General features: G+C 38.5%; 1 protein-coding gene across 4 annotated transcripts in view; it reads left to right on the forward strand.

The window, feature by feature from the left end:
* The window catches only part of fto (FTO alpha-ketoglutarate dependent dioxygenase), a 414,204-nt gene that overhangs the window by 113,857 nt on the left and 272,777 nt on the right, over window positions 1-27,570 (forward strand). For all 4 annotated transcript variants that reach the window (XM_072547380.1, XM_072547378.1, XM_072547377.1 and 1 more), the window contains 2 exons: window positions 1,926-2,005; window positions 12,622-12,765. In XM_072547380.1, the coding sequence (XP_072403481.1) occupies window positions 1,926-2,005; window positions 12,622-12,765 (224 nt within the window). The remainder of the gene's footprint in view (window positions 1-1,925; window positions 2,006-12,621; window positions 12,766-27,570) is intronic.

The following is a 27,570-nucleotide window of genomic DNA, read 5'->3' on the forward strand; positions in this document are numbered from 1 at the left end:
TCAGGACAAAAGCATTTCAGTCAAGATTTTGTCCAGAACAGAAAAAAAGTCTATATATTGTAACACACTTGATTTTAACAAAGAATGCTCAAAAATGACAGTATTGAATCTGCTACTATGGAACTTAAGCTCAAAACCTCAAATACGTGCATAGGCACTCACAATTAGGACAGACCAAAGACACAATTAGATGTTATGGGTAAGACAGGATATAGGCAGGGTATACAAATTTCCAAAGATCATAAATTCAGATTTCAAGGGTGGGTAAAATTGTCTCATAATTCTTTTGATTTTGAGTCTTAGCACTGATGACATGCTACTGTCAGTAGGATGACGCATGCTATTTGATTTGATAGTTGATCACGTGGATTTAAATTTATTTTAAGTTTTCTTGGCTTTTCTGTCTTTTCCCCAAACGGAGAGAGGTGTGAGGAATGGATGTTTTCAGTCTGTGAGCTCTGGAAGTTTCTCTCTCTTGCCTTGGCACTTACAGCTTGTAACATTTTGTAGCTCAGCCAATCAAAGTTGCAGAATTTCCTAACACAAAAAGATGTCTATGATGCTCAGTCTCAAATTTCTCCCTTACCGTTTGAAGAAGTAGCGTTGTAATGCAGAGATCAAAAATATGCAGGATTTGATTTTTAAGTCACAAAACTATGCAACAGACTAACTTCTATTTCAATTTATGGTCCCCAAACAAAATGTGAGGTCTCTTACATAGGGATCCTTGTGGCTATACTTGGTCAAATGCTGATATGATTGAAAATACCTGTAGTTTCTGCAATTTTATGAGAATTGATGAAACCCATTGTGTCTAGATTGTCATGATCCCAGTTGATGTTGTTATTGATTAAGTCAGATCCCAGACTGAAATCTCTTTAGATAGTTTTTTTTTGCTTTAACTCAGTGGTCTTACACTTAAACACAAGCACACAATATTGCCTGTTTAGTTTGAACAGTAAAACTGGATATTATTACACAATCAAGATAAAGTAGAATAAATTAAACTATATTTACATATAACACATTTAAGGATTTCAAAAAAACAACAGTTATAGTGCAATTCCATTAATGCCAACAGCATCCCATTACAGTACTCAAAGATGGAAAAGAAATCTCTTCTCAGTCCCACATACAGTTTAACCTTGCTGCGGCTTCAATTCCCAGTTGAATTTGATGACCTCTTGGCTCTGAATTTGCACTTTTCCAGTTTCAAATAACCTCTTCAGAGTTTTAACCAAACACTTTTGGTTTGGAATTTTTAACAAACTAAACTCCTTACACTAAAATACCTTAATTTTAACAATTCCAAAGCAACTTGTCCCTTTCTCAGGAGCAACTGTTTTACACATCCAGCTTCATCTAAGAACCCTGCAAAACTGTCCGACTGAAATTAATAAAAAGCTCTTTTTTTCTCGAAGCTATGGGTTTTCCCCCCTAAGCCCAGAATCTTCTTTTTGTAAACTTTATGCGCTACATTGTTTACTTTATTTACTTGTAAATTTTATTCTCCTTATGGAAACAAATTCCTATTCGCCACCAAAACTCTCTTCTCAGATTGCTTTTAAAAGATTTTCAAGTTAATCATTAAAATAGAAATCCACATCATATTAGTTTGAAGTTTAAAATAGATTTTATATATATAGCTAACAGCACACACAAGCATCTGTTGCATTTTTTTAATGCATTTGTTTTTATATGCCTCTCCAATAGTAATTCTGCTTCTAGTTTTCTGTTGATTTTCTCCATCACTGATCCGACAGGTTCTGATGTATAATTTATATTACTTTTTATGAATCTAGAAGTGTGACTTTCATGATTTATTGGTGATCTATGCACTCTAATTTTCTATCTTCAAATATTAACTTTCATTATAATATTTTTATATGGACTGAATATGATTGTGCCTCATGATCTGTTCTTAGATGATTTTAATATGACCCATCAACATTGTGTGCTGTCTGGAATTCAGCCTCGCTTCAGTTCTACCCACAGAGTGGCAGAGGTAAGATTGGATGACAAAGCATTCTAGGTTTAGTTTTGTTCTTTTAATAAAATGACTTTTTTCTTATTGTTAAGCTGCTGTGCCATTCATAGATTAAATTTTCTATTTGGTGTTTGAAATACTGAAGTCTTTTTATTCTTCTGTGACCTAATACAATAGGAGACTGAAAACTGAATCAAAAATTATTTTGATGCTTTACTTTGTTCAATATTAAATCGAAAGATTTAATATATTATAAATATTTCACTGAACAAGTTGCACATTAAAACATAAGTTTTTGTGAAATCTTCCAACGTTGCTTTATCTTGTGCTTTAAGCCAGTACTGCTGCCTTCACATTGACTCACAAGTCGTGAGTGTGTCTTGCTGTTGGTGTCTGCACATATTGTCACTGAGGCTGCTTACTCCTTATCTCTATGTGAGGCTTTTCAATTCCTTCTGCACTGTAACAAACCTTTATTTACATCTGTACATAATAGATTATCAAATGCAACTCTCGAGATGTAGTGTATAAGATCTCTCTGTTTACCTACTTATTCTAGAATAGTGTCTAATTACTGCTGTCTGAGTCATGTGATCACTTACATCACAGCGTGCTGGAGAAACTCTGCAAGGCTATCAGCATCTATGGAGAGAGAAACAGTTAATGTTCTGAGCCCAGTATAACTCTTCTTCAGGCCAGAGTCATCCTGGACTAAAGCACTAGCTCTGTTTCTCTCTCTACAGTTGCTGCCAGATCTGCTGAGTTTCTTCAGTATTCTTTTTTTTTCAGATTTCCAGCATCTGCCGTATTTTATTTTTATTTGATCATTTACGTAATCATGGTTTACATGAATTTCATTTAACCCCAGACCTATTCTACATTTTTTTTAAAACCAGGTAAAGTAAACGTGGAAAATAGAGGTAAATCTAAGACTCATAATTTTTTGCATGTATAATAAGGAATTCCATTAAATATATGGCAATTTATGTTACCTTCTTTTGCTCTGTGACAGCAAGAAATAGTGTTGGATTTTGACAATGGTGATTTTTGGTCCCAATGTTTGGGACACTCAAGTAATGTCATAAGTCTGAGGCCTAAACCATCTTGTTAGCCAGGCTGAATACAGGGAGTTCTCCTGTATTCCTAATAGTAGTTGTATTTCTGTGCAGCACTGTGTTATAGGAAATCGCACAATATAAATAATGGGGCCTATGGGAAAATCAGGGTTAGGGGTGAACCGCCAAAACATCAGTGAAAGTCAAAACAAAAATAATAGTTAGCAGAACACCATCAATAGCACAGGCTAAGTAAATCTTTAAATAATTTATTTTAATGAAAAATACAGTGAATTTAACACTTTAATATTAATATCGCTGACTACAGCACTGTTCCTTCCATGAAGTTCTCCACCAGAAATTGCATGAGCCGACTGACCAAGTGATGCTAACGCAAAAGTGCAGTCCTCCTTAAGATTTTCCCCCGATTTGAAATAAAGTTCCTTGTAAACGTAGACTACAACTCCCAGTTTCAAGCTACTTTTCAAGGCTTGCAGAGCTGATTGCATTCCTGTTTTAGCTGAACACACTGAATTTGCATTTTGCAGACAGAGCATCGTGAGGCTGTATTTTGCTGTTCAAGTAGTGTTGGGGTTGGAATCGCATAACAGCGAACAGTTCGCTCTATGTAAAAAAAAGTCTGTAATTCACTAATTGCATTACAGCCAAATCGCATTTAATAAACACATGTTATTGGAAGAATGACCTGTATAAAATTCATTGATTGGCTGTCCATGCATTTCTGGCAGAGACGAACAGCCCATTCAATTAGAAACCAAGATTACAGATGGGCATGATATCTATATAAATCATCTTAAAGAGAAGTAAGGTTTTACTTGATGTAAGTTCCCATCGAACTTGTGCTGCAAAAAACTGAGCACCATTATTTAGTGGATTCGTGTTGGATTGCCTTCCTGAATAGAGGAAGACATTACCCCACTAATAGTCGGGCAGTACTATTTTAAGCAGGTGAGGAGGGATGAGGTAGGAATTGTCCCACTCCTCATTTGACTGTAGCAGGTTTATACTTTAAAATTTAGTGTGATTATGCTGAGCCAAAATCCCACAGAAAGACGAGGTAACTTACAAGGAACTCTGGTTTTGCATGACCTAGTCTTTCTTCGGTGGGAAAAAAACATTCATACACTTCATACAGATAGATTCATTTGGGCCCACATATGTGCAAGTACAATTGACAAAGTAAGAAACTTGTCTTACAGGATTTACAGTTCATGTAGCTTAATAGAAAGGTTAGCTGTTCCTTACCCGGTCTTGATGTAGTGAGTCAGGATTGTGACATTTTAGTCATTCTCCTGGATGAATTTGTGTGGAGCAGAATTGCATATTTTAAAAGATCTGTTTGCAGCGGCTTTCTCTTAGGGATGATCACTTTTGCAGAACTGGGCACAACACTTCCAGAGAGAGAGAGAGAGATAAGCGACAGTTTCTCAGTGTGCCTTCAATACTGCATTGTCTCTGTCTCTTCCTGCTTGGTAATGCCTTTGAAGTAATCTGCTCATTTGTATATTCCAGATATATTAGCTCATGACTACAGCAGTTACTGCTTCAACACAAGTAACTGCATTTTGATGTCCCATCTCAGATGCATATAGCAAGTTTCAGGGCAGTATGATTCAGTAGGAGATGAGATAGATCACACTCCTCAGGGATTTCATCTCATGTGGTACAATGTGAAATTGTGTACTTAGCCTGTCTGACCATTGTCTATACAGGGTGTCAGTTCTTTTTTGCAAATCCAGTAAGGAGGACGAAAATTAGAAATTCTGTCTTTAAAAGAAAAACATATCCTCATAACAGTACTTTGGCAAATTCTGGTAGCATCATAGTTCAAAAGTGTAATTTAGAATATTTTAGAACAAACACTCCAGAGTTTGTTATTAAACTTTTGAGTTTGGTTATTTACAGTTCAAAACACTGAATTTTTTTTAGAATTCAAATTCTATCAAACTCTTGCCAGACATAAATTAAGATATTTAGCATCATTTACAAGCTGAGTTGTATTGAATGATTAACCTCATTTGAAGAAATATTTAAAATCAAAATACATTCAACTCCTAGTCCACCTTGAGCTGACTAATCTGAGGTGTGTTGATAATAGGAGAGAATAATTAGTGGAAAAGTTCAAGAGTGACTGTACTTTATATCAAAGCAGCATGTGACTGAGTGAAGGAGCTTTCGCAATCAGAAGTCACTGGGACTCTGGGAAAACTCTCCACCAGTTGGAACCATTCCGCACACAGAAGAAGATATGATTGTTGTTATTTGAGGACAATCATATCAATCCAAAGACACATTTCAGTTGGTTCTAGAATGATATACTATGACAACTATCTTCAACTGCTTCTTCACTGACTTTCTGTCCACCAACTGTAGTACTGGGAATCTCTGCTGACTATGTGTAATGGTCAGTACCACTCTTCAGAGTCTGAAGCATGCAGTGTCCAAATGCAGCGAGACCTGGATAACCTTCAACATTGGATGGATAAGTGGCAAATAACATTTGTGTCACATGAGTGTCAAGCACTGACCATCTCCAACAAGCGAAAATCTAGCCATCTCCCTGTGATATTCAATAGCATTACTATTGCTGATTCCCCTTCTATCAACATATTGTGCAGATCATTGCTACAGCAGGCTGTGGAGGCCATGTTTTTGAGTGCATTTATAACTGCTGTATAACTTATTGTGGTTATGTGGTTACTTTGACCAGAAACTCAATAGGACCAGCCATATGAATACAGTAGCTACAAGAGCAGGACGGAGGCTGGAGATTCTGGAACAAACAACTTATGCCCTGACTCCACAAAACCTGTCCAGCATCAACAAGGCACAAGCCAGGAGCATCATGAAATAGTCTCTGCTAGCCTGAATTAACACTTCTCCAAGTGCACTGAAAAAGACTCGATACGATTCACTTGTTTGGCACTCCAATTAAATATTACATTTTAAATATTCACTTCTTCCACCAGCAATGCACAATAGCAGCAGTGTGTACTATCTATAAGGGGCACAACAACAATCCACTAAAGTTCCTTCAATAGCACCTTCTAAACTACAAACTCTTTCAGCCAGCAAGGCAAGGACAACTTATGCATTGGAGCCCCATCATTTGCAAGATCCTATTCAAGCCACATGCTGTGCTTTCTGATCATTGTTCCTTTACTATCATTGGATCAATATCCTGGAATGCACTTCCCAGTCGTATTGAGGATGTACCAATGCCATTTGCATTTTGGAAGTTCAAGAAGCTGGTTCACTGCAACCTTCTCAAGGTCAATTAATGATGGGCAATAAATGCTTCCCCAGCCACTTACACCCCATCTCATAATCATAAGGAAAATAATTAATTTTAAAAGTTGTAGAGTGACTAGGCTTTTTATTTATTGGATATATTTTAGGTTTATAAAATTTGGGGCTAAAGAATTAAAGTAAAATACAGGAGTGAATTATAAATGATTTTCACTTTGACAAAATATGATTCTGCTTAACTCTTTATTTACTCTTTACTCTTTTATAACTTAACATTTTTTTTAATGATGTTGGTTTAGGAATTTATTTTGGCCAGAGCTCTAGGAGATCTCTCCTGTTCCTCTTCGAATTGTGCTGTTTAATCTTCTGAATCCACCTAAGAGAGCAGGCAATCTATCTGAAATGTAGCAATCCCTTAATACATTGCTGGAGTGTAGGCCAAAGTTTGTGTTCCATTTTCTGAGTGGAAGTCAAAAGAAAGAGTTTTGTGAACTTGGACACAGCTGACATGAGTCATTTGTTGAATTGAAGCACCAGATAATTAAAAATATAATTTCAGATTTACAAATTACTGTAAAAAATGATATTTTGTGATAAAACAAAGAACTGCAGATGCTGGAGGACTGAAACCAACAAAATAGAAACTGAAGATACTCAGTAGGTCTGGCATCATTTGTGATGAGGAAGCATACATTTTGGAACATGAAATACTTAATTTCCACATTTTCTCCACAATAAATTTTTGAATCATGGCTTGGATCTCACATGGTTTAGATTTGGTGTATTTGGAATGTTGTTTGCTTTTCTACCAAGTAAAATTAGTCATCAAAAGGAAGCTGAACAGTCTCACATTCGTTTTCAGCGTGACCTCAAACCAGATTGTCAAATTGTAGTCTTTGACATTCTAAATATGTGGCATACGGTCCATGTAAAATCATAATTATGTGCTATATGCTATTTACGTTTTCGTCTTTGTCAGCACTTAAACCCTCTTTGGGCTTCTTTCTGCCCGGAAAGCTGATCCTACAGATTTCAGTTGGCACACTTCCTTCTATAAGTGAAAGGACAGAAATCTGGAATTATCATTTTTCCATGACTGTTATCAAAAACTTTCATGATAGCAACAGAAAGCAAGAACTGATCCTGTCAATTCAATTTGTTTTGATTATGCAAGACTGCTATTTATTGGCCTTGGTGTAGTTTGACACTCATTTCCCAGTTCAGACAGCTGACTTGAAATTAATGAAAATCATTTGGGAGTTGCCATTCCACTCTGAGCTGCTTTATGAACTTGTACTACTTTCCCACATGGTAGGCAGACGGTCAGATTTTAAAATAATTGCAAGTACTTGCAGGTGACTTGAAATTATTCTCAATTTGAGAATGAACACTCAACATTTCAGCAAAATCGTGAAATGTTAGTAGCACTGGTAAGGTTGGATGTATTGCACATCTTAAGTTGCCCTGAGAAGATGGTGGTCTGCTATGTTCTTTCTGGTAACAGTGATCCCAAAGTGTTATTGAGGTAAGGACTTCGAAGACATTGGCTCAATGACGATTAAGGAATAGAGATATCTACCTAACACAGCATGTGACACAGAGGCAACTGTGTTTCCACAGATTTTCTTGTCTTATCATTCTTAATGATGCACTTTGCAGGTGAAGAAGATTCTGTCTGACCTCGATAAGTTGATAAGTGCAACTTTTGACATATATGCAACCACAATGCACGATGGAGATTTGGACATTGAGTCCAGTGGCTGCGCTTCCAATGAAGTGCTCTGTTCTTTTTATTGTTATCAAACTTTTTTCCGATTCCTTGATGTTTTAGTGAGATAACTGCTACTTTACCATTGAGAACAATTGCTCTCATCTTTCCTGTGCATGTAAACTCTTGTATCCATATCTTAAGCAAAACTAGAATGAGTTCATTGTGTCATTTTTGTAAGGACCTAATTGAGCATTGGAGAGCGAAGGTTGCTTGATTGTTCCATCGATGACTCGCTTCATGACTTTCCTGATGATTGTGAGGACATATGAAAGGGAGCATGAATCGGCCATTCAGCCCCTACAGCATGATCCAACATTTGAAGAAAAATTGCTGAACTTCAAAACCACATTCTCGCCTACTACTAGTTATCTTTCTGTCCCTTGTTCGTAAGAAATCTATTCTTTTCTGCCTCACAAATATTCAACGACCCTGCTCTCACTATGTTCAGCAAGAGTTCCACAAGATCAAAAGATCATCTCTGTTTTAAATGAAAAGCCCCTTATTTTTAAACAGTGCCCATCATTTGCGACTCTTCCATAAGAGTAAATATCTTCCCCAATCTCCCTTGTCAAGATCTCTTTGAATGTTTTATGCGTCAATCAAATCACTGCTTCCTCTTCTAAACTCCAGCAGGTACAAACTTAATCTTTTCTGATAAGACAACTTGCCTATATCAGGTTTTAGTTGGATAAACCTTCCCTGAACTGCTTTTAATGTATTTACATCCTTGGTACTGTACAGATTACTCCAAATGTGATCTCACTGCTGCCTTGTATAGCTAAAGTATAATCTGTCTAGTTTTGTATTCAATTTATTTTGCAGTAAGTAAATAAAGGCAGGTGCTAGTGCAGTGTTGGCTAGATCTTTTTTTTATATATTGATTTTTATGGATAGAATACACCTTGTCCAGGTAGTTGTCATTAGCATAGTTGTATTGGACCTGCTCAACTCGAAATTAGGTAGTTCCGGTGTACAGGTCTTCAGCAGCTAATCTAGAATTTTGTTCAAACCCTAATTAGATCAAATGCACTCAGCGGTTCTTTAATTTCATCGACAATAAAATGAATAGACCATGGAAAGCGGCATAGCCCATCTTGTCCCACTAGCTTGGAAACACCTGCATCGTACCTCTTGTATTTGTTATGGGGCAACCAGATTGAAGGTAGTAATGCCATTCAACCTCCATCCTGAATTTTACCTGTTATCTACTGCCATCCTTAAATGGAATATAGTAGGATCACTAACATTTTGGTTGTAGGACTGTTTAAAAGATATAGCTCACTGCTTTTGGTGTTTTGCATGTAGAGAAGGTCTGTTTAGTAACTTCACAGGATTCATTCTACACTCTAAGATATGCCTTTCTACATTCTGCGGTGAACCATGGTTGGTCTGCTGGCTTGGTGATACTTTAAGAATGAGGGATGTCCAGAGCCATGAGACGCCATAATTGATGCCTTTATTGTGGAAATAACCTACATGTGTCGTCATGTATAGTAATGCCTTCAATGAGAATTTGTTCAGGGTGAGGTCAAGCAAATTACATACTCATCAAGGCTATCAGTTACATAACCCTGACTTCTAGATGTCAGTGAGGAGAAGTTTGCAAGATTAACCAGGCTAACATAGCTTTTAAGTTCTAGTTAAACCAGGATTGTCCCTACATGACTTTTAAAATATTTTTACACATAAGTAATGATTGTTTTATGTCACTTCAAAAAGCATTATGAATCAGCTATATAGTCTGAGACTAGAGTTCCCAAGGACAGTTTGTATGTTTCATAATTATTTTTCTGGTGCCCAGCTCACTTAAGATCAGATTTACTGATACAACTTGTAATGCTTTGAACTGAATTTGCAACCTTTGAGTTGCAAATCTGACATTATAGCTACCGGGCTGTTGTTATAACTATTTATCTATTTAATACATTTATCAACTGGAATCTTCATTCCAGATTGAGATTCACCACGTTTTTGTGTGAACTTTAACTGAAGGGGACTTGACGTTCATATTTATGCTGATGGTGTTGGACTTTTATACTCAAATAAAACCTTGAGGATGACTTGGTTTGCATTTTTACACTGTAATTAATTTGCTGAGGAAGGATATTATGGTGTTTTGATAGGCCATTTTAGTAATGTCTGGATGACTTGTCATGAACTCTGGAAATCATAATTTAGAGCCTATTTCTTTTGAATTTAAAAAAAATATATTTTCCAGCTATCAGAGCTTTTATATGAGAAACTGCAACACAGATCTTGAAGGGCCCCCTTTCCCCATAAGCAGCACAAGTTAAAACACAAAAATCAAGAATGCTATGCACAATATACTTAATTATAGCAACTATTATACTATTTCAGATGATGTTGCATTCATAAATATTTGTGCCATTGTAAGAGTCACCAACCTCCGAGATTATATTTCTAAACACTTGTCATAGAATGTTACACTGCAAAAGAGGCCATTTAACTCATTTCACTTGCACTAGCTTCCTTTAAAGTGATGTCTTTGTGGTGAACTTTACATGCCCTTTCCAAACACCATTTTGTTTATTTTTTTGTCAAATATCTAGCTACTTCTCTTTAAATGCAGTAATGGATTTGCATCTTTCATTGCTTCAGGGAAGGCACACCACAGCTGTTCATTATAGGCCTGAGCTTCCACATCCACATTCTATTAATTGAGGACCATTTACTTACAGTTCTGTATCATGGATAGCAATTTAATACAGAAGTGCAAGTTTTGGGTTTAATTCACAAAGAGCGCAAACATATCTGGAAATTGGCTCCAGTTTGCCAACTTCTGGCTGTAACTCAGGTGGGGCAGGTAAACAGTCTGTTGCTAGAAGGCACTTCAGGAATAGAAATATTTTTAAAATGTGAAAATTAAGTCATGATAGGAAAATGAGGTGAGGTGTCTGGATACTTTGCTAAATAAATTGATTTTAATAAGGTTCAAAGGTGTGAAGAGAAGTGGAGGCATGTAGGGAGACCATTCCAGAAACCAGGACCAAAGGGTTGCAGTCTCTTGAATGTTGGGGCAAAGGGAAGAGCATGTAGAAAAGACCAAAGTCTGAAAATGAGGGTATGTAAAATTGCAGAGATTAGGTGAGTTAAAGATCTGAAGGGCTTTGTAGCAGAGTTTATTGATTTAAAATTAATTGTGTTATAATACATGGGTATTTATTTCACTGCAGTAAATTATAAAGTTTATAGGATTTGGAGTTCATATGGGAAGGAGTGTAAAGAGCATTGAAGGTATCAAATTTAAAGGTGATATTAGAGATGGATGATGTTACAAAAAAGGGAATTTAAGGAAGTATTTTCCATGTTGGGTAGAATCTGTCTGTTCAAATTTGACTCTGCATCATACAGAATGCCAAGAATTTGTACGGTTTTAATTTCTGAGAGAATGGTCAGCAAGGTAGACAGAAGTTGTGACAAGGTAAGAAATTATGTCAGGGGCTGAAGATGATTGTCTTAGTTCAGTTAGGGAAAATTTGCATCCATGTATGATTTAATGTCATGTATACCAGTGGGAAATATCTCATAACATACTAGTTATATATTTAGCCTGATACAGCAGTGGATGAACTGAAATGTTTGTAACATAAAGTATTAGCAGTATTTCAGTCTGAATTATTAAAAAGCTTATTATTAAATAGAACAAATTTGTGCATACCACAATACCTAAGTGATGAAAACAATGCCAGAGTCAATATGATGCTGGAGCAAATTACTGCAGATGCTGGAGCACATTACTGCAGATGCTGGAGTCTGTACTGGAAGCAATGTGTGCTGGAAATCACTGCGGCTCAGGCAGTGTCCATGGAGAGAGAGCAAGCTAATGTTTTGAGTCTAGATGACTGTTCATCAGAGCTGGTGATGAAGGCTGAGGAGGTCAAGTTGTTGAGAATATATTTAAGACAAAGATAGACATGTCCTTGATTAGTAAGGGGATCAAGAGTTATGGGGAGAAGGCAAGAGAATGGGGGTTGAGAAACATTTCATCCATAATTGAATGGCAGAGCAGATTCGATGGGCCAAATGGTCTAATTCTGTTCCTATATCTTAGGGTTTATGGTCATCTTCCAAATATTATTTTATCCCAGGTATGTTCATCTGACACAAGGACAATCTTCTATCTTTATAGACGATATAGTCTTAAAATATTTTCTTTCGTGTGGATTAATCTCTGATGAAGAGTCATCTAGACCCGAAATGTTAGCTGCTCTCTCTCCGCAGATGCTGCCCCACCAGCTATGATTTCCAGCTTTTTTTGTTTTCAATAAGGTGACATTATTCATGAAAAGATTTCATGGCTTTTAAGTTTTAATTCTCTGGTTTAGGATTTTTCTAGCTAATATGTTATGAATATGTGGAAGTAACTTCTTTTGCACTAACAATGATTCGACAATATTATCCATTTGAAATCTAGAGAAAAAAATGACTAAGTGAAAACTGAATACTGTGTTTATTCTCTGAAATTAGATTGTATGTGGCTACCTAAATGCTACATAATCAAACTATGTATTTTACAGTGTTCAAGTGGTACGTTGGATTATATTTTTGGGCGCTGTGACGTAGCTATGAAGAACCTGCGAAAGGATCCATTATCAGGCATTTCCTCCCTGGTTTCTTTGGAGCTTGTTTATGTGAGACAAACAGAAGAGATTCATAATGAGGTAAAAGCAGTTCACTGCATGTTGGCTTTATCTTTCCATGGTTAATCATATTAATTATTGATTGCCCCAGAAAGAAGCAAAATATAATTTTTAAAAATTAATTGTATTAAGATGTTTGTCAAATTGCTGTATCTCTGTAAGTCCAGATAACCCACAAGAAAGAAAATATTTTTAAGACTATATGATATGATTGTCTTTGTGTCAGATGTACATCCCTAGCATAAAATAATATTTGGAGGATTTCACTATAGACTATAAGCTACAGGAATAGAATTAGGCTCTGCTATTCGATCATGGCTGATAATCTTTCTCAACCCATTCTCCTGCCTTCTCCCTGTAACTCTTGATCACCTTACTAATCAAGAACCTGTCATAAATACACTCAATGACTTGGCTTCTTCAATCTTCTGGAACAACAAATTCCACAGATTCATCACCTAGCTCAAGAAACTCCTCCTCACCTCAGTTCTAATGGGTTGTCCCTTCACTCTCAAGCTGTGTCCTCAGGTCCTAGTCTCTCATTCTAGGATTGAAACACCTTCTCCATTTCCACTTGATCCAGGCCTCTCAGTATGTTATAAATTTTAATGAGATTCCTCCCCACACCCCATCCTTCTAAACTCTACCCAGAGTCTTTAACTGCTCCTCATATGACATGCCTTTCATCTCCAGGATCATTCTTGTAAACTTCCTCTGGACGCCCTCCAACGCCAGCTCATCCTTCCTTTCATACAGGGCCCAAAATTGCTCACAATATTCCAAATGTGGTCTGACCAGAGCATTATACTGGCTCAACAGTACACCTCTGCTCTGATATTCCAGCCTTGTATTTTTGTACTGTGAGCAGATTAGGAAGAATATACTGGTCTTGGAGAAAGTACAACATATGTTTACAAGAATGATACCTGAACTTAGGGGTTAAGGTATGAGGAACCATTATACAAATTAAGCTATTTTTCTCTAGAATTTAGAAGGTTAAGGGGTGATCTGATTGAAGTCTCCAAGATGTTAACAAGAAAAGACAAGGTAAAGATAAATTTTTGCCACTATTCTAGATTCTAGATCGAGGGAGCATAGTCTAAAACTTAGGGCCAGATTGTTCAGAGAGCACTTCTGCACGTAAATGGTGGTGGAGGCCTAGAATTCTTTTCCAAAAACGCCTGTTGATGCTAAATCATTTACTAATTTTAGATCTAAGATAGATTTTTTTTTGAAATGAAGGTATTAAGGGATATGGGTCAAAGGCAGATATATGGAGTTAGGCCACAAATCAGTCATGATCTCATTGAGTGTTAGAACAGGTTCAAGGGACTGAAGGACCTACCGCTCTCCCTATGTTCCTCCAAAACAATGACAGGATAATATTAGTTAAAATGTTGTCCTGTATAAGAAGCTAAAGGCGTTACAAATCCATAGTTACATTTAGAAACAAGAGTCCTAATTTTAATGAGGGTGGAAGCACAGTATGTTGAGGCCACTTCATGTAGCAAATAGTCTGTTCATGCCATAGCTTCAGGCATTGGAAATGTTAGCTTGCAGATCTAATGTAAATAATTTATTGCTAGAGGTGACCAGGTGGAAATGGAATTGGACAATCCTTGGCATGGGGTATGTACTGAACATCCAGAAGGAAATAAAAGCAAAACTTCACACGAGCTTCATCTGGCCACAGTCCAGCTTGTCACTTAGTGACCTGTGACTAAAGGATTGAGTGGGGTTTTGTCAAGCTTCAGTTAAAACTGTACGTGACTCCAAATATTGACATAGATCATGATTAATTATAATTGTGCAGGTTGACTCCTAATTTTCAGAATATAATTGCAAGTTAAAATGGTAGCCATTTTAAACAGTTCAATAACGCTACATACTAAGTTCCCAAACTCAATTTTGACATCTCTACATTCACCTGGTGCGCAGGGTTAAAATTAGGATTAATACCTTTTAAATACTGCCTACCAAGATAATTAAGTTAAAGCTTTCTGCCTGTGGAAATGTTTCAATAAATGCAGATACATTTCACTGCCTACCCTTTTTTTAATCTCTTTGCTATAAAAGCTCTTCTATTGCTATTGAGATTTCTGATGCTAGTGTAAAACCTAATGAAAATGTAGTATAATAATTATTGCTGGGAATATGGATATTACGATGTAATTCTCGTATTACACCACTGATTTGTCTTGACTATTTGTCTATACTGTATATCAAAGTCACTTTGAGTATACTGTCCGTTGTGACATTAAACCTTCTCTGATGGAGTCAAGGGCAATCTCTACAGAATGCCATAGCTGAGTAAAAGACTTTTTCTTATTTGTTGGATTTATTGCAGCACTGTGTATTTTCAGTGTACCACGTTGTTTCAAGATCTGGAAAATTGTGGAGGAACAGAAAGAGTCTATGTGAAGAGAGCAAGAGCCAATGTCATTGTTGCTTGCAATTAAATAGTAGAAGTCTTCGAATAAGCTAGTAATTGTCACAAATAAGTCACAACATGATAACAATGAACTACCCTGGTGAGTGACATCTCCTCTGAGGATAATGTTTTCACTATGCCTTAGCCACAACTATGATAAAATGACAGTAATTTTGAACAACCGTGAAACCAAATAATATTGCTGTCTCAAGTGTTCAAGTCTGAACTGTCACATTTATGGCTGTTCAAATCATGAGCTTTTTATATATTGCTCTCTTTAACTTGAATTGAAGTTGGCCCTTGGACAGTGGTTAGAAATATGACAGAGTGCAGACTCGCACTGAAAGGTCACCAGTTATTTCTGCATTGTTGGAAATGACAGATTGGGCTGTTTGCTGCAGGTTACCCAAGAGAGTCACATTTTTGATTCTTGATTTATTGATTTTTGGTGGCTAACTAGGCATTGTTTTAGGTTTTTTTTTTCTAGACTTTAACAGTTTGTCCTGCTGATGGGCTTTGCACAGAAAACTCTTAGTCTATGTGAGTGAGCATTGAAATGCAGCAAACTGAATCAATTACTTGGCTAGCCTTGAGATACTTGCAGCAAGGCATACTAACACACTATTACAGAATATATTAAGTTATCCGTGCAGCTAGCAGGTGATTATGTGGTCAGTAATAAGTCACACAAAAATATATGATCTGGCAGGCTTGATTGATTGAAGGACCTCTGAGCCAGCTGGACCATGCTTTCTGGTCCTAGCCAACTTACTGCTCTCGGGTATAGCTAAGAGCATGCTAGGTATTGATTTGTTAGTCAGCAGATACCACCTTGTGGTCCTCTGAAAATTGATTGAGTTTAGTCTGTGAGCCATGCAATGTAGCAAAAGCTCAGCTGCTTAAGATGAAAGGGGTTAGTGTAGTTTGACTCTAGGGTCTGTGTTAAGAATATTGGTGTGCAAACAGTCACAGCAAGGGTAATGTATGATTCAGCATGTCAGAATAGAATGCTGATGCAGTTGATAGTTTGTCAGGTACAAAGAAAATTAAATATGGATTACCTGAACAGGTGGCCTTCGTTCACTGACTTGTATGTAATTTACTCAGCATGCTGTGCACACTAAATGACAGGCACTATTGTAGCTGACCTTCGAAACTTAGTCCAGTTGAAAAACCTGAGCTTCTGTCTTTAATCAGTGATTACTTCTGTTCTGCATGTTGTTGGTGTTGTTTAGAAAATTAGATTGGTGTTTACCTTTCATGTTGAGAACTCTAATTGGATGAGTGATGTTTACAGTGTATCTGTGCACATCTTCAATAGTAACCATGTCTGTTTGCAGGCTGGCATTTATAATCTAACATGCGACACAATCATGTAGCAAGTGAACACTCTTTGACAACTGCAAACTGATACCAAAATAGATGAGTCACATTTCAAATAAGTTCAATGATCTGTGTTTCAGCCATTAGCCTTTCAAGTGTTTTTGGAGCATTTCTTGTAGACACTGGTCAACTTCAAAATACATTATGATGACAGATAAAAGTTCAAATGCTTAGTTACTGCCACTAAACTGATATATATCAGTATACATAGAGTCTAATTCTTTTACTCTGAAGTTACCAACTTCAACCATTTGTTTTAAAGGTAGATATGTATAGCATTAGCCTTTAGGTTGTCGACAGAATGTTTCTACTGTGATAACAGAACTGAGAGAAAGCTCTGTGACCCAAAACAAAGGTGCAGCAAACGCAAATTCTTCTACATTGACAATATCTCATGACATTTCTTGTTGAGGAATACCTTAAGTGGCAAATAGATATGCCTTTAAAGAATTTGGTTTGTGAATCAGCATCAGGAAAATAAATAACATGGACCAAGGTGGTATCACGCTACTGCTATCTGTCAGCATTGACAATATGATATTGAAGATTATCAATATATCCATATATTTAGAGTCTGTAATCACCAGCAATCTGATACTTGAAACTGAAATCAGCATGCACATTTCTGAAGCATAATTGTTATGTCCAAGCTGAGAAAGAAGTTGGAACTGCATTAACTTGACTGGAAACTCTAAACTGTGACACATGCAAGCTTGTATCTTCAGTGCATTCTCAACAGTGGTAAAATAGTTGGGTGAAAGGCTGAACGTTTTCCACCTTTATTGTCTCAGATGATCCTTGTCATGTATTGGCAGCAGTTGTCACTGACATAAAGATCCTTGAGTGTGCTAATTTGCTTAGCATATAATCATTTCTCAGGCAAGGTCTCCACTGGCGTGGCTATGTCCTCCAGATGAATGATGTTCTTATACCCAGAAACCTTCAGCACAGTAATCATGACCCACTGGTCAAGACTTCCACTGCAAGGGCAAATGCAAGTAAGATGTGGCAGATGTTGACATTGACAGTTAGGAGAAAATCACTGTCAGTCCCAACTGTTGGAAGGCTAAATGTTCGGTAGGGCTTAGAGTCATAGCATGACTCTACAGCATGGAAACAGACCTTTCGGTCCAACCTGTCCATGCCAATCAGATATCTCAACTCAATCTAGTCACATCTGCCAGCACCTGGCCCATATCCCTCCAAACCCTTCTTATTCATATACCCAACCAAATGCCTCTTAAATGTTGCAATTGAACCAGCTTCCACCACTTCCTCTAGCAGCCCATTCTGTACACCGACCACCCTCTGTGTAAAAAGTTGCCCCTTAGGTCTCTCTTATATCTTTCCCCTCTCACCCTAAACCTATGCCCTCTAGGTTTGGACTCCCTGACCCCAGGGAAGACTTTGTCTATTTACCCTATCCATGCCCTAATAATTTTGTAAACCTCTATACGGTCGCCCCTCAGCCTCCGACACTCCAGGGAAATCAGCCTCAGCCTGTTCAGCCTCTCCCTATAGCTCAAATCCTCCAAGCTTGGCAACATCCTTGTAAATCTTTTCTGAACCCTTTCAAGTTTTGCAACATCTTTCCGAAAGGAAGAAGATCAGAATTGCATGCAATATTCCAACAGTGGCCTAACCAATGTCTTGTACAGCCGCAACATGACTTCCCAACTCCTGTACTCAATACTCTGACCAATAAAAGAAAGCATACCAAAAGCCGCCTTCATTATCCTATCTACCTGCAACTCCACTTTCAAGGAGCTATGAACCTGCACTCCAAGGTCTCTTTGTTCAGCAACACTCCCCAGCACCTTACCATTAAGTGTATAAGTCCTGCTAAAGGTTCAGCTGGCTGAGAAGAGACCCCAATGAAAGTGGTCAACAAATCATACACCTTTTCACTGTTTCTCTGCAGTAAATGCAAAAGGACAGCTATGTAATCGGGGGGCTCCTAAATTTCATCTGGCGATACTTTGTACACAGCTAACCACCTCACCATAAACCACCATGTTACTAGATGCTAGGCTTGCCACTCTGTATTTTTAAAAATATGTTGGAACTTATTCTAATTCCTGAATTCTGATGGTAGAATTGTCAGCTTGTTGGCTGTCTTTTGATATAAGTACAACATTTCTTCAGGGTTGTGGGTTTCTGCCATGGGTCTTCATCTGACTGAATAGGCCAATTCCCAATCCATTGATCATTAGATTTTTGGGCCGATATCCCTTGAAGTAGTATGAGCCAGAGCACAGGATTTGCGTCTTTTTCTTTGCTGCCACTATTCTGCCTGTTTAATGTGGTGTTTAGACTTTAAGCTGCGGCCTATTGGTCAAATTGTCATCGTTTTGACTGATTTGTTGCTAGCTCTGTCCCATCATTAGTGAAGACATTTGCACTTCATTGAGAGCTTCACAGTGTCTTTAAAACCCATTTTTTTGTGCTGCCTTGTAGCACTGGCTTTTTGTTATCTTAAGAGAACAGGAAAGCTTGGGGGAGATATTTTTGGCCATCGAATCACAGTGTCTAGTCTATATTGTAGCCAATTTTAAAGAGTTTTACTTGAATGCTTATGTAGATTTTTTTTCAAGGAGGACACTTGTGCTCATTTGACAGTTGAATTTGGAGGATGTGGGAAAGGCACTGCTGATGGATTTGTTGTCACATGTACTGAGATACAGTGAAAAGTATTGTTTTGCATGATAACCAAGCAAATCATAACCACATGTAAGTACATTAGGGTAATAGAACACAATGTAGAATATAGTGTTATAGCCACAAGAAGAGCAGAGAAAGATCAACTTTATTATATGAGAGACAAAAAGAGAAATTGCTGGAAAAGCCTAGCAGGTCAGGCAGCATCTGTGCAGAGAAAGCAGAGTTAATGTTTTGGGTCAAGTGGCCCTTCCTCAGAACATAATACGTGAGAGGTCCACTCACAAGTCTGATAACAGCAAGGAAGAAGCTGTTTTTGAATCTGTTGATGCATGTTTTCAAACTTTTATATCTTCCGCCTTATGGAAGACAGTGGAATAGAGCATAACTGAAGTGGGAGGGGTCTTTGATTATGTTGGCTGCTTTCCTGAGGCAGCAGAAAATTTAAATGGAGTCAATAGAAGGCAGAAGATCAATTGGGTTGTATTCACAACTCTGTAATTTCTTGTGGTCTTGGGAAGAGCAGTTGCTATACTAAGTTGTGATGAATCTGGATAGGATGCTTTCTATGGTGCATCTATAAAAATTAGTAAGACTCATTGTGGACATGGTGAATTTTCTTAGCCTTCTGAGGAAGTAGAGGTGTTGGTGTGCTTTTTTAACTGTAACATCCACCTGGATGGAGTAGGACATATTGGACTCTGAGTTGTTGTAAAACCAATTTACTTAATCAGATCAAAAAAGAAATTGTAAATGAGGAATAATTTATGTACAAGTCATTATCACAAATGGAGTACAATTGTTAATGCATATCTACATAAATGTAGTGTATATCTTAAAAATAAAGTAAACAGCCCATTAGCCCAAAATAAAGTAAAGCAGATTATAATAATAATATAATTGGACATAACCTTTTGTAACCTTCATCCAAATGCTTTCTGATGGGTCTGGAACATTCTTTTTTGTGTTACAGTCTGCTACAGAAATGATAATCTCCAAGAGAAACTCTTAGACAATAGAATTGCCGATTACACACATTTTACAAGAAAGTGTGGTAATAACTTTCTATTTAAACCCTGCAATGGTTGCCTATACTGCATGTCTTTGTCTTAATAATATCTGCAGCCCTCTGTAGAGAAGATGCAGTGGACTGAATGGCTTGTTTCTGCTCCCACATCTTATGCTATCTCTCTCTCTCTCTCTCTCTTTTTCTCCCAAAACAACTCCCCACCCACCAAAGGGCAGTTGGTTACGTATGATTTTGAATCAACAGGAAGTTAAAGGCTAGTGTTGTTCCATACAACATCAACAGAATGAACACCTAGAATGATTTGGGCAGCACGGTGGCACAGTGGTTAGCACTGCTGCCTCACAGTGCCTGAGACCCGGGTTCAATTCCCGCCTCAGGCGACTGACTGTGTGGAGTTTGCACGTTCTCCCCGTGTCTGCGTGGGTTTCCTCCGGGTGCTCCGGTTTCCTCCCACAGTCCAAAAATGTGCAGGCCAGGTGAATTGGCCATGCTAAATTGCCCATAGTGTTAGGTAAGGGGTAGATGTAGATGTAGGGGTATGGGTGGGTTACGCTTCGGTGGGGCGGTGTGGACTTGTTGGGCCGAAGGGCCTGTTTCCACACTATAAGTAATCTAATCTAAATGGATCAAATAAAATGAGCCACAAACATTTTGAATAAAGGTACAAAATTTAACAAGCATGCTGCAAGTATGAGAATCAAACCAAAATAACTTCATTGTAAGCCAAAAAGGTAATATTGGATAACAGCAACACATTATAAAATGAAATAAATGAGCATAACAAAACATTCTTAACCTATTATTCGCAAGTACCACATTTTGACTCAAAGGTGTTTGTAGAAAAGAATTGTTTATCTGCTGAAATATTAGCCAAATAAGCAAAAGGGAGAAAGGAGTGAAACTCTTAAAGTGCTGGCTGAGTACTTGGGCCTGAGTCCACTATTGGAACAGGTAGATGAGGAATTTAAACTGGAAACTGCTAAGCATCTCATAACCCAACTAGAGCTGGAATAACCTAAAATATGCTAGAATTTAGAGACAGAAAAGAAGATGGTTTTCCAGTTCAGAAATTGGAAGTGGAGTTACAGTGTCAAAGAATGGAAGCTGCTCAGGGAAACACACCCCTCCTCCCAGGAATAGTCCAAATTTCTCTGCCCAGATCAAAGCTTTGAGGCCCTTAAGTACACTCGGTTTATACCAAGATGTGAAGAAATATTCTACAAATGCATTCAAACCAAAATGTGAATATTTCTAATGTTAGAGCAAGAAAGTTTTGTTACGATACTTTATTTTGTTTTACAAATTATTTCAGCATCCAATGTTTCTCTTTTGGTTTCCAGTAAGTTAATTTTGGCTTATTTCTTATACTTGGACTTTTATCAATTTTGGTTCCTTTGGGCCAGATTTATTTGTGAGAAACCCTTCTTTACTACATTTAAAAAGTTTAACAGGATGGTTACAATGGCCATACAAAAATTTGGACCCTCATGGTCCAGGATCAGCTAACTAGGAAGGCTCAAGCAGTCTATTCACTGCTGATCACAAAATGTCCGTTGATTATGAATGGTCAAAGTTCCCTACTTTAGTGGATATGATTCATTCAAATGCAATGCTGCAGACCCAATCTGACCTCACCTAGTCTCCCTTCTCATGTTGCTGGACATGCCACCCTTATCCATCCCAGACTGAATTTTTCTAACTCACTCCACCCTACCTTAAACATTGCATCACTTACCTGGTTCCCTTGCACCCTACCCTCTCCCCACTTGGTGCTCTACTCATTTGGCATTCTGCTTACCTGGCACTCTACCCCCTAACCAGCTGGTATTCTGCTTTCCTGGCACCTGCTTAACTACCCCCTCTCTATCTCAAATCTGATGGCCTGGTAGCCTAACTCCTACCCAGCTAGCACCCTATGTACCTGGCTTCCTACTTATCAGACACCATATGCCCCTATCCATCCAGCATTCTACCTTCTCAGCACCTTAACTTCACACTTAGGTTATATAGTTAGCATTTGACACTAACTGTCAAAGTGGCTGACTGGACCTTTAAATTTCAGAATCTGGAAGCTGGGAAGAGCTGGATAAAAAGGGAGCCATATTCATTGAGATAATGACTGATCTAATAACTCCTTTCAATTTGAAATCATCCTTAAACGCTATGGTTTATCCCCTTCATGGAATCCTTCTTCCTCATTGGGATATACCCTTTCTCTGAGTTATGACTATTTTCTTAAATGTCTGTGATTGTTCATCAAATATTCTTTCTGCTAACATCTTTCCCACTCCACTCTAGCCAACTCTGCCCTCATTCCTCTATAGCTACCCTTGTTTAAGGTTAGCACAGTTGTTTCCGAATTAGGTTTATCGCACTCAAACTGGATGCTAAATTTGTCCACCTTATGGTCAGTATTTCCTGAATATTTAGTTCCCAGCTTTGATCTCCTTGTAAGTATATCTCTGTGATGACTAAAAGATTATATTTATTAACTTTTATTTGTGCCATCAGTTTATTTCTTTTGTTCTGAACACTCCATGCTTAAGAAAAGAGGCATAAATGTTCCCTTTTTATCATAGCTTCAATCCTTTTTGCTGTATTTACTGCTTTTTGTTTAATGTTTGTGTATTCCATCCCTTTCTGTCCCTGGGTGTGATTTTTCCAATAGCTGCTCTGCAGCTTCTCTTGCTTTGTCAGCCTATGTATCACCTATCCAGAAACCTCCACCTCCTAATTTATTTGAAGCCCCTGTACAGTCCTATCTATTTGATTTGCTAGGATACTGATCCCAATTTGGTTTTAGTGAAGCCCATCCTGGTTGGAACAGCATCCTTCTACCTCAGTACTGCCAAGGTAATCTTTGAACTGAAGCCTATTCCTCCCATACCAGCCATTCAACCACTCCTTCAACTCATTGACATGATTTACCTTAAGTGGATAGTTTTTCTCCACTTCCTGCAGGGATCCCCAGCATCACAGATACCAGCCTTCAGCTCATTCAAATCATTCCACATGAAATGGGTGGCACGGTGGTTCAGTGATTAGCTGGGTGCTCTGGTTTTCTCCCACAGTGGAGAAAGTGAGGACTGCAGATGCTGGAGATCAGAGTGGAGAGTGTGATGCTGGAAAAGCACAGCAGGTCCTGATAAAAGGCTTATGCCAGAAACGTTGATTCTCCTGCTCCTCAGATGCTGTCTGACCTGCTGTGTTTTTACAGCACCACACTTTCGACTCTTTTCTCCCACAGTCAAAAGATCTACAGTTTAGGTGCATTGACCATGCAAAATTGCCTGTAGTGTCCAGGGATGCTCAGGCTAGGTGGATTAGCTATGGTAAATGCGGGGTTACGGGGTTAGGGTGGGGGACTGGGTCTGGGTAAAATATTCTTCAGACAGTCGATGCAGAGTCGATGGGCCAAATGGCCTCTTACTGCACTGCAGGGATTCTCTGATTCTAAATCAAGCAACTACTGGAGTCATTTGATACTGAAAAGTCTATTGTTATGGACTAGGCCAGACCACTCAGAACATTCTTAAGCAGGCAGCCCAGACTATAATTTTACAATTTGTTTCGGTACGTGTACAGTGAAAATTACCCAGAGTGAGGTAGTTAGGTTGACTACCAGGTTTTAAAACGGACAAAAACTTATTCACAAGATTACCCAATGAAACACAAGGAACAGAATAAAGAGCCCCTACAGAACTCAGTCTATCCATCTAGATTTAATTATGATGTTCCGAATGTACACAATAGTCCCAATAAGCAGACCCTCTTGAAAAACAGTGTAAAAAATGGAACAGGTGCTTACGAGTTGAAATTAGAAGGGCAGAAAGAGAGAGAGTCTGTTCACACAGTCGACTGTTGAACTCCCAACCAGTTCTGGACTGAACTAAACTGCTCAGCTAGAAAGCTGACCACTCCCCTTTCATTCTACAGGTTATTTCTAAAACATGTTCACTTTGGCCTGAAGTCTCATCTGTTTACATGTAAACAAAAGGCCTCTCAAAATCCTTTTCATCTCTGTACCAAACCAGTCTGATTGGAGCCCAGCCTGGTTTATTACCCCTCTGAAAAATATCAAGGACAGAGTATCCTTGAACCAAGGAACAACTTTTAGAACAAAAAGGGCTACCTTTGTGACACTATTGCTCCAACAACATTCCTGCAATAATACTAAGACTTGCCCCAGAACGTGGCTCACTTCTAACCAAGCTGTACCAATACATCTACGACACTGACACCTACCTGATAGTGTGGAAAATTGCCCATCTCTGTTCTGTACACAAGAAAGAGGACAAATTCAACTACTGCTCCATTAGTCTACTCTTGATCATCAGGAAAGTGATCAAGCAGCACTTGCCTCATGTAACCTGTTCACTGATACTGGTTTGGGTTCTACCAGTGCCACTTATCACCTGATCTATTACTGTTTCAGATCAAGCCTGGATAAGAGCTGAATTTTAGAAGTATGTGAGGTTGACTGACCTTGATATCATGACCGCATTTGATCGAGTATGGCATCAAGGAGCCCTAGTAAAGCTAGAGTCAATGCGAATCATGGCAAAATGCTTTGTTGGTTGATGTTATATATGTCACAAAGGAAAATAGTTTTGATTGTTGGAGGTCAGTCATTTCAATTCCAGAAAATTACTACAGGGCATAATTTTTCAGGGCAGTGTCCTAAGCCTAACTACCTTTAAAGTTTGTGAGAAGATTTGTAGCTCGGGTGCTCGTTGTTGTGGTTCTGTTTGCCGAGCTGGGAATTTGTGTTGCAGATGTTTCGTCCCCTGTCTAGGTAACCTGACCATACATCAAGAACGTTTCTGAACTGACAGCCAGATTACTGCGACCACTAGGACTCATAACAGCACACAAACCAACAGCCACTCTCAGACAACAATTCACCAGGACAAAGAACCCGATACCTAGCATGAGCAAAACCAATGTAGTGTACAAAATCCCATGCAAGGACTGCACAAGACACTACATAGGACAAACAGGAAGACAGCTAATGATCTGTATCCATGAACACTAACTAGCCACGAAACGACACGACCAGCTATCCTTAGTAGCCACACACACAGATGACAAGCAACATGAGTTCAACTGGGACAACACTACTATTATAGGACAAGCCAAACAGAGAACAGCCAGGGAATTCCTAGAGGCATGGCATTCATCCACAGATTCTATCAACAAACACATCAACCTGGACTCAATATACCAGCCACTGCAGCGGACAGCTGGAACTGACAACCGGAAGCGGCAGAGACAAACCACTATAAATGCCGGAGGAAATAACACAGAAGCGCTTCACAGGAGGCTCCCAAGCACTGAGGATGTCACCTAGACAAGGGACGAAACATCTGCTACACAAATTCCCAGCTCGGCGAACAGAACCACAACAACTACCTTTAGTTTTTTCATCAATGACCTTCCCTGTACCATATGGTTAGCAGTGGGGGTGGTCACTAACGAATGCACCATTCATGACTGTTCAGATGCTGAAACTGTCTGCGTGTCCAAATGCAGCAAGACCTGGACAATATTTAGGCTTGGGCTGACAAGTGGCAAATAACACTTACGCCACACAACTGCCAGGCAATGGCAAACTCCAACAGGAGAGAATCTAACCATCCTTCCTTGGCATCCAATGGCTTTACCATCATGAATCTCCCATGATTAACATCCTAAGGTTACTATTGATCAGAAACTGAATTCAGATCGTTCTAACACGTGTTTCGTTAACACAAATTTGCTGTAATGTGATTGACGAATTGGGGACGTGGTTTCTACAGCATGAACGTTTAAAGTGTGTATTGGCTGTAACATGATTACAGTGCCAACACTTGAAGTGCTGTTTCTTTAGTGCCATTTTTCTATAACGTGGGATTGCACTAGAGTGCAACTGACTGTATGATTAGTCATACAATACTGTGGTTCAAGAGCAGATCATAGACTAGGAATGTTGCAGCGGGTAAATCATCTCCTGACTCCTGAAAGCCTGTCCACAATGCAAAGCACAGTCAGGAATATGATAGAACACTCCCCACTTGCCTGGATCAGGAAAGCTCTGTTTTATAGCTCACTTGATAATCACCAAATCAAAAGACATGCATTTGCTCGACAAGTGATGCTCAATAACAACAGCATATGCCATCTGTAAGATGTATAGAAATTCAGCAAGGCTTCTTAGATAACATCATCCAAATTCATGACCTCTACCATTTGGAAGTTCAAGTGCAGGAGGTACAAGTGAACACCACCACCAGCAAATTCCCCTCCAAGCTACTCGTTATCCAGACTTGGAGCTATATCACCATTACTTTGATGTCAATTTGTCATGATCTTGGAACACCCTCTCAAATGACAGTGTTGGTCTTCTTAACAAAAATGGACTGTAGCAGTTTAAGAAGGCAGCTCACTATCACCTTCTGTAGGATAACTGGCGATGGGGAATAAATACTGGCAGCTAGCGATCCCCAAATCCCACGAATGAATTCAAGAAAACAGTTTTGGCTGTTGCTCAGATAGTAATCCTGAGGTTATTATTTTGGCGGTTCTGTTATTTTATTTCGCTCCTAACTGTTCAAAATCTTTCAATCGGGCTTACTTTCCAATGTTGCTAATCTCATTGATAGCATCATAGATGGTGACAAGTGGATTCCAGTGATTAAGACTGTGTGTCATGAAGTATTCCCCCTCACTCCCCTAACCCCTCTTCCCTGCCCTGCCATCTAATGTGTGAAATAGCACTAGTTTTAGTTTTTATCTTTCAAAAAAATGAATTCAGAATCAGTTTATGAGCAGGTGGTGAGAGTAGGGAAGGGAGATGTGTTTTAAAACTCACAATCTGTCGGGTTTGAAATACAGTTCTGGTCACATGTTACAGGAAGGACACAATTGCTCTGGAGAATGTACAGAGGAGATTAATAAGAATGTTACCAAGGCTTGGAACATTGCAGCTATCAGGAAATATTGGATTGACTAGGCTTATGTTCCATTTAATTATGGTGGCTGAAGGTTGACTTAATGGAGATGTACAATATTAGGGACGTTGAAAGAGTGCACAGGAAGGCCTGCTTCCCATTGCGGAGGGGTCAGTTACCAGGGACTCAGTTTTAATGTGATAGTCAGAAGGATTTTCGGAGACAGAATTTTTTTTTTCTACCCAAGGAGTGACGGGTGTCTGAGATTTTCTACCTGATTTGACTGTAGAATCAAAAACTCTAAACTTGGTTAAAAAATAACCTGAATCTAAAAATGAATTGTTATCATCTACAAGATACAGCTACCAGGGACTCGTGCATGGAATTATAATAGA

Source organism: Chiloscyllium punctatum, chromosome 26 (genome assembly GCF_047496795.1).
Source record: "Chiloscyllium punctatum isolate Juve2018m chromosome 26, sChiPun1.3, whole genome shotgun sequence".
Lineage (NCBI taxonomy): Eukaryota > Metazoa > Chordata > Chondrichthyes > Orectolobiformes > Hemiscylliidae > Chiloscyllium > Chiloscyllium punctatum.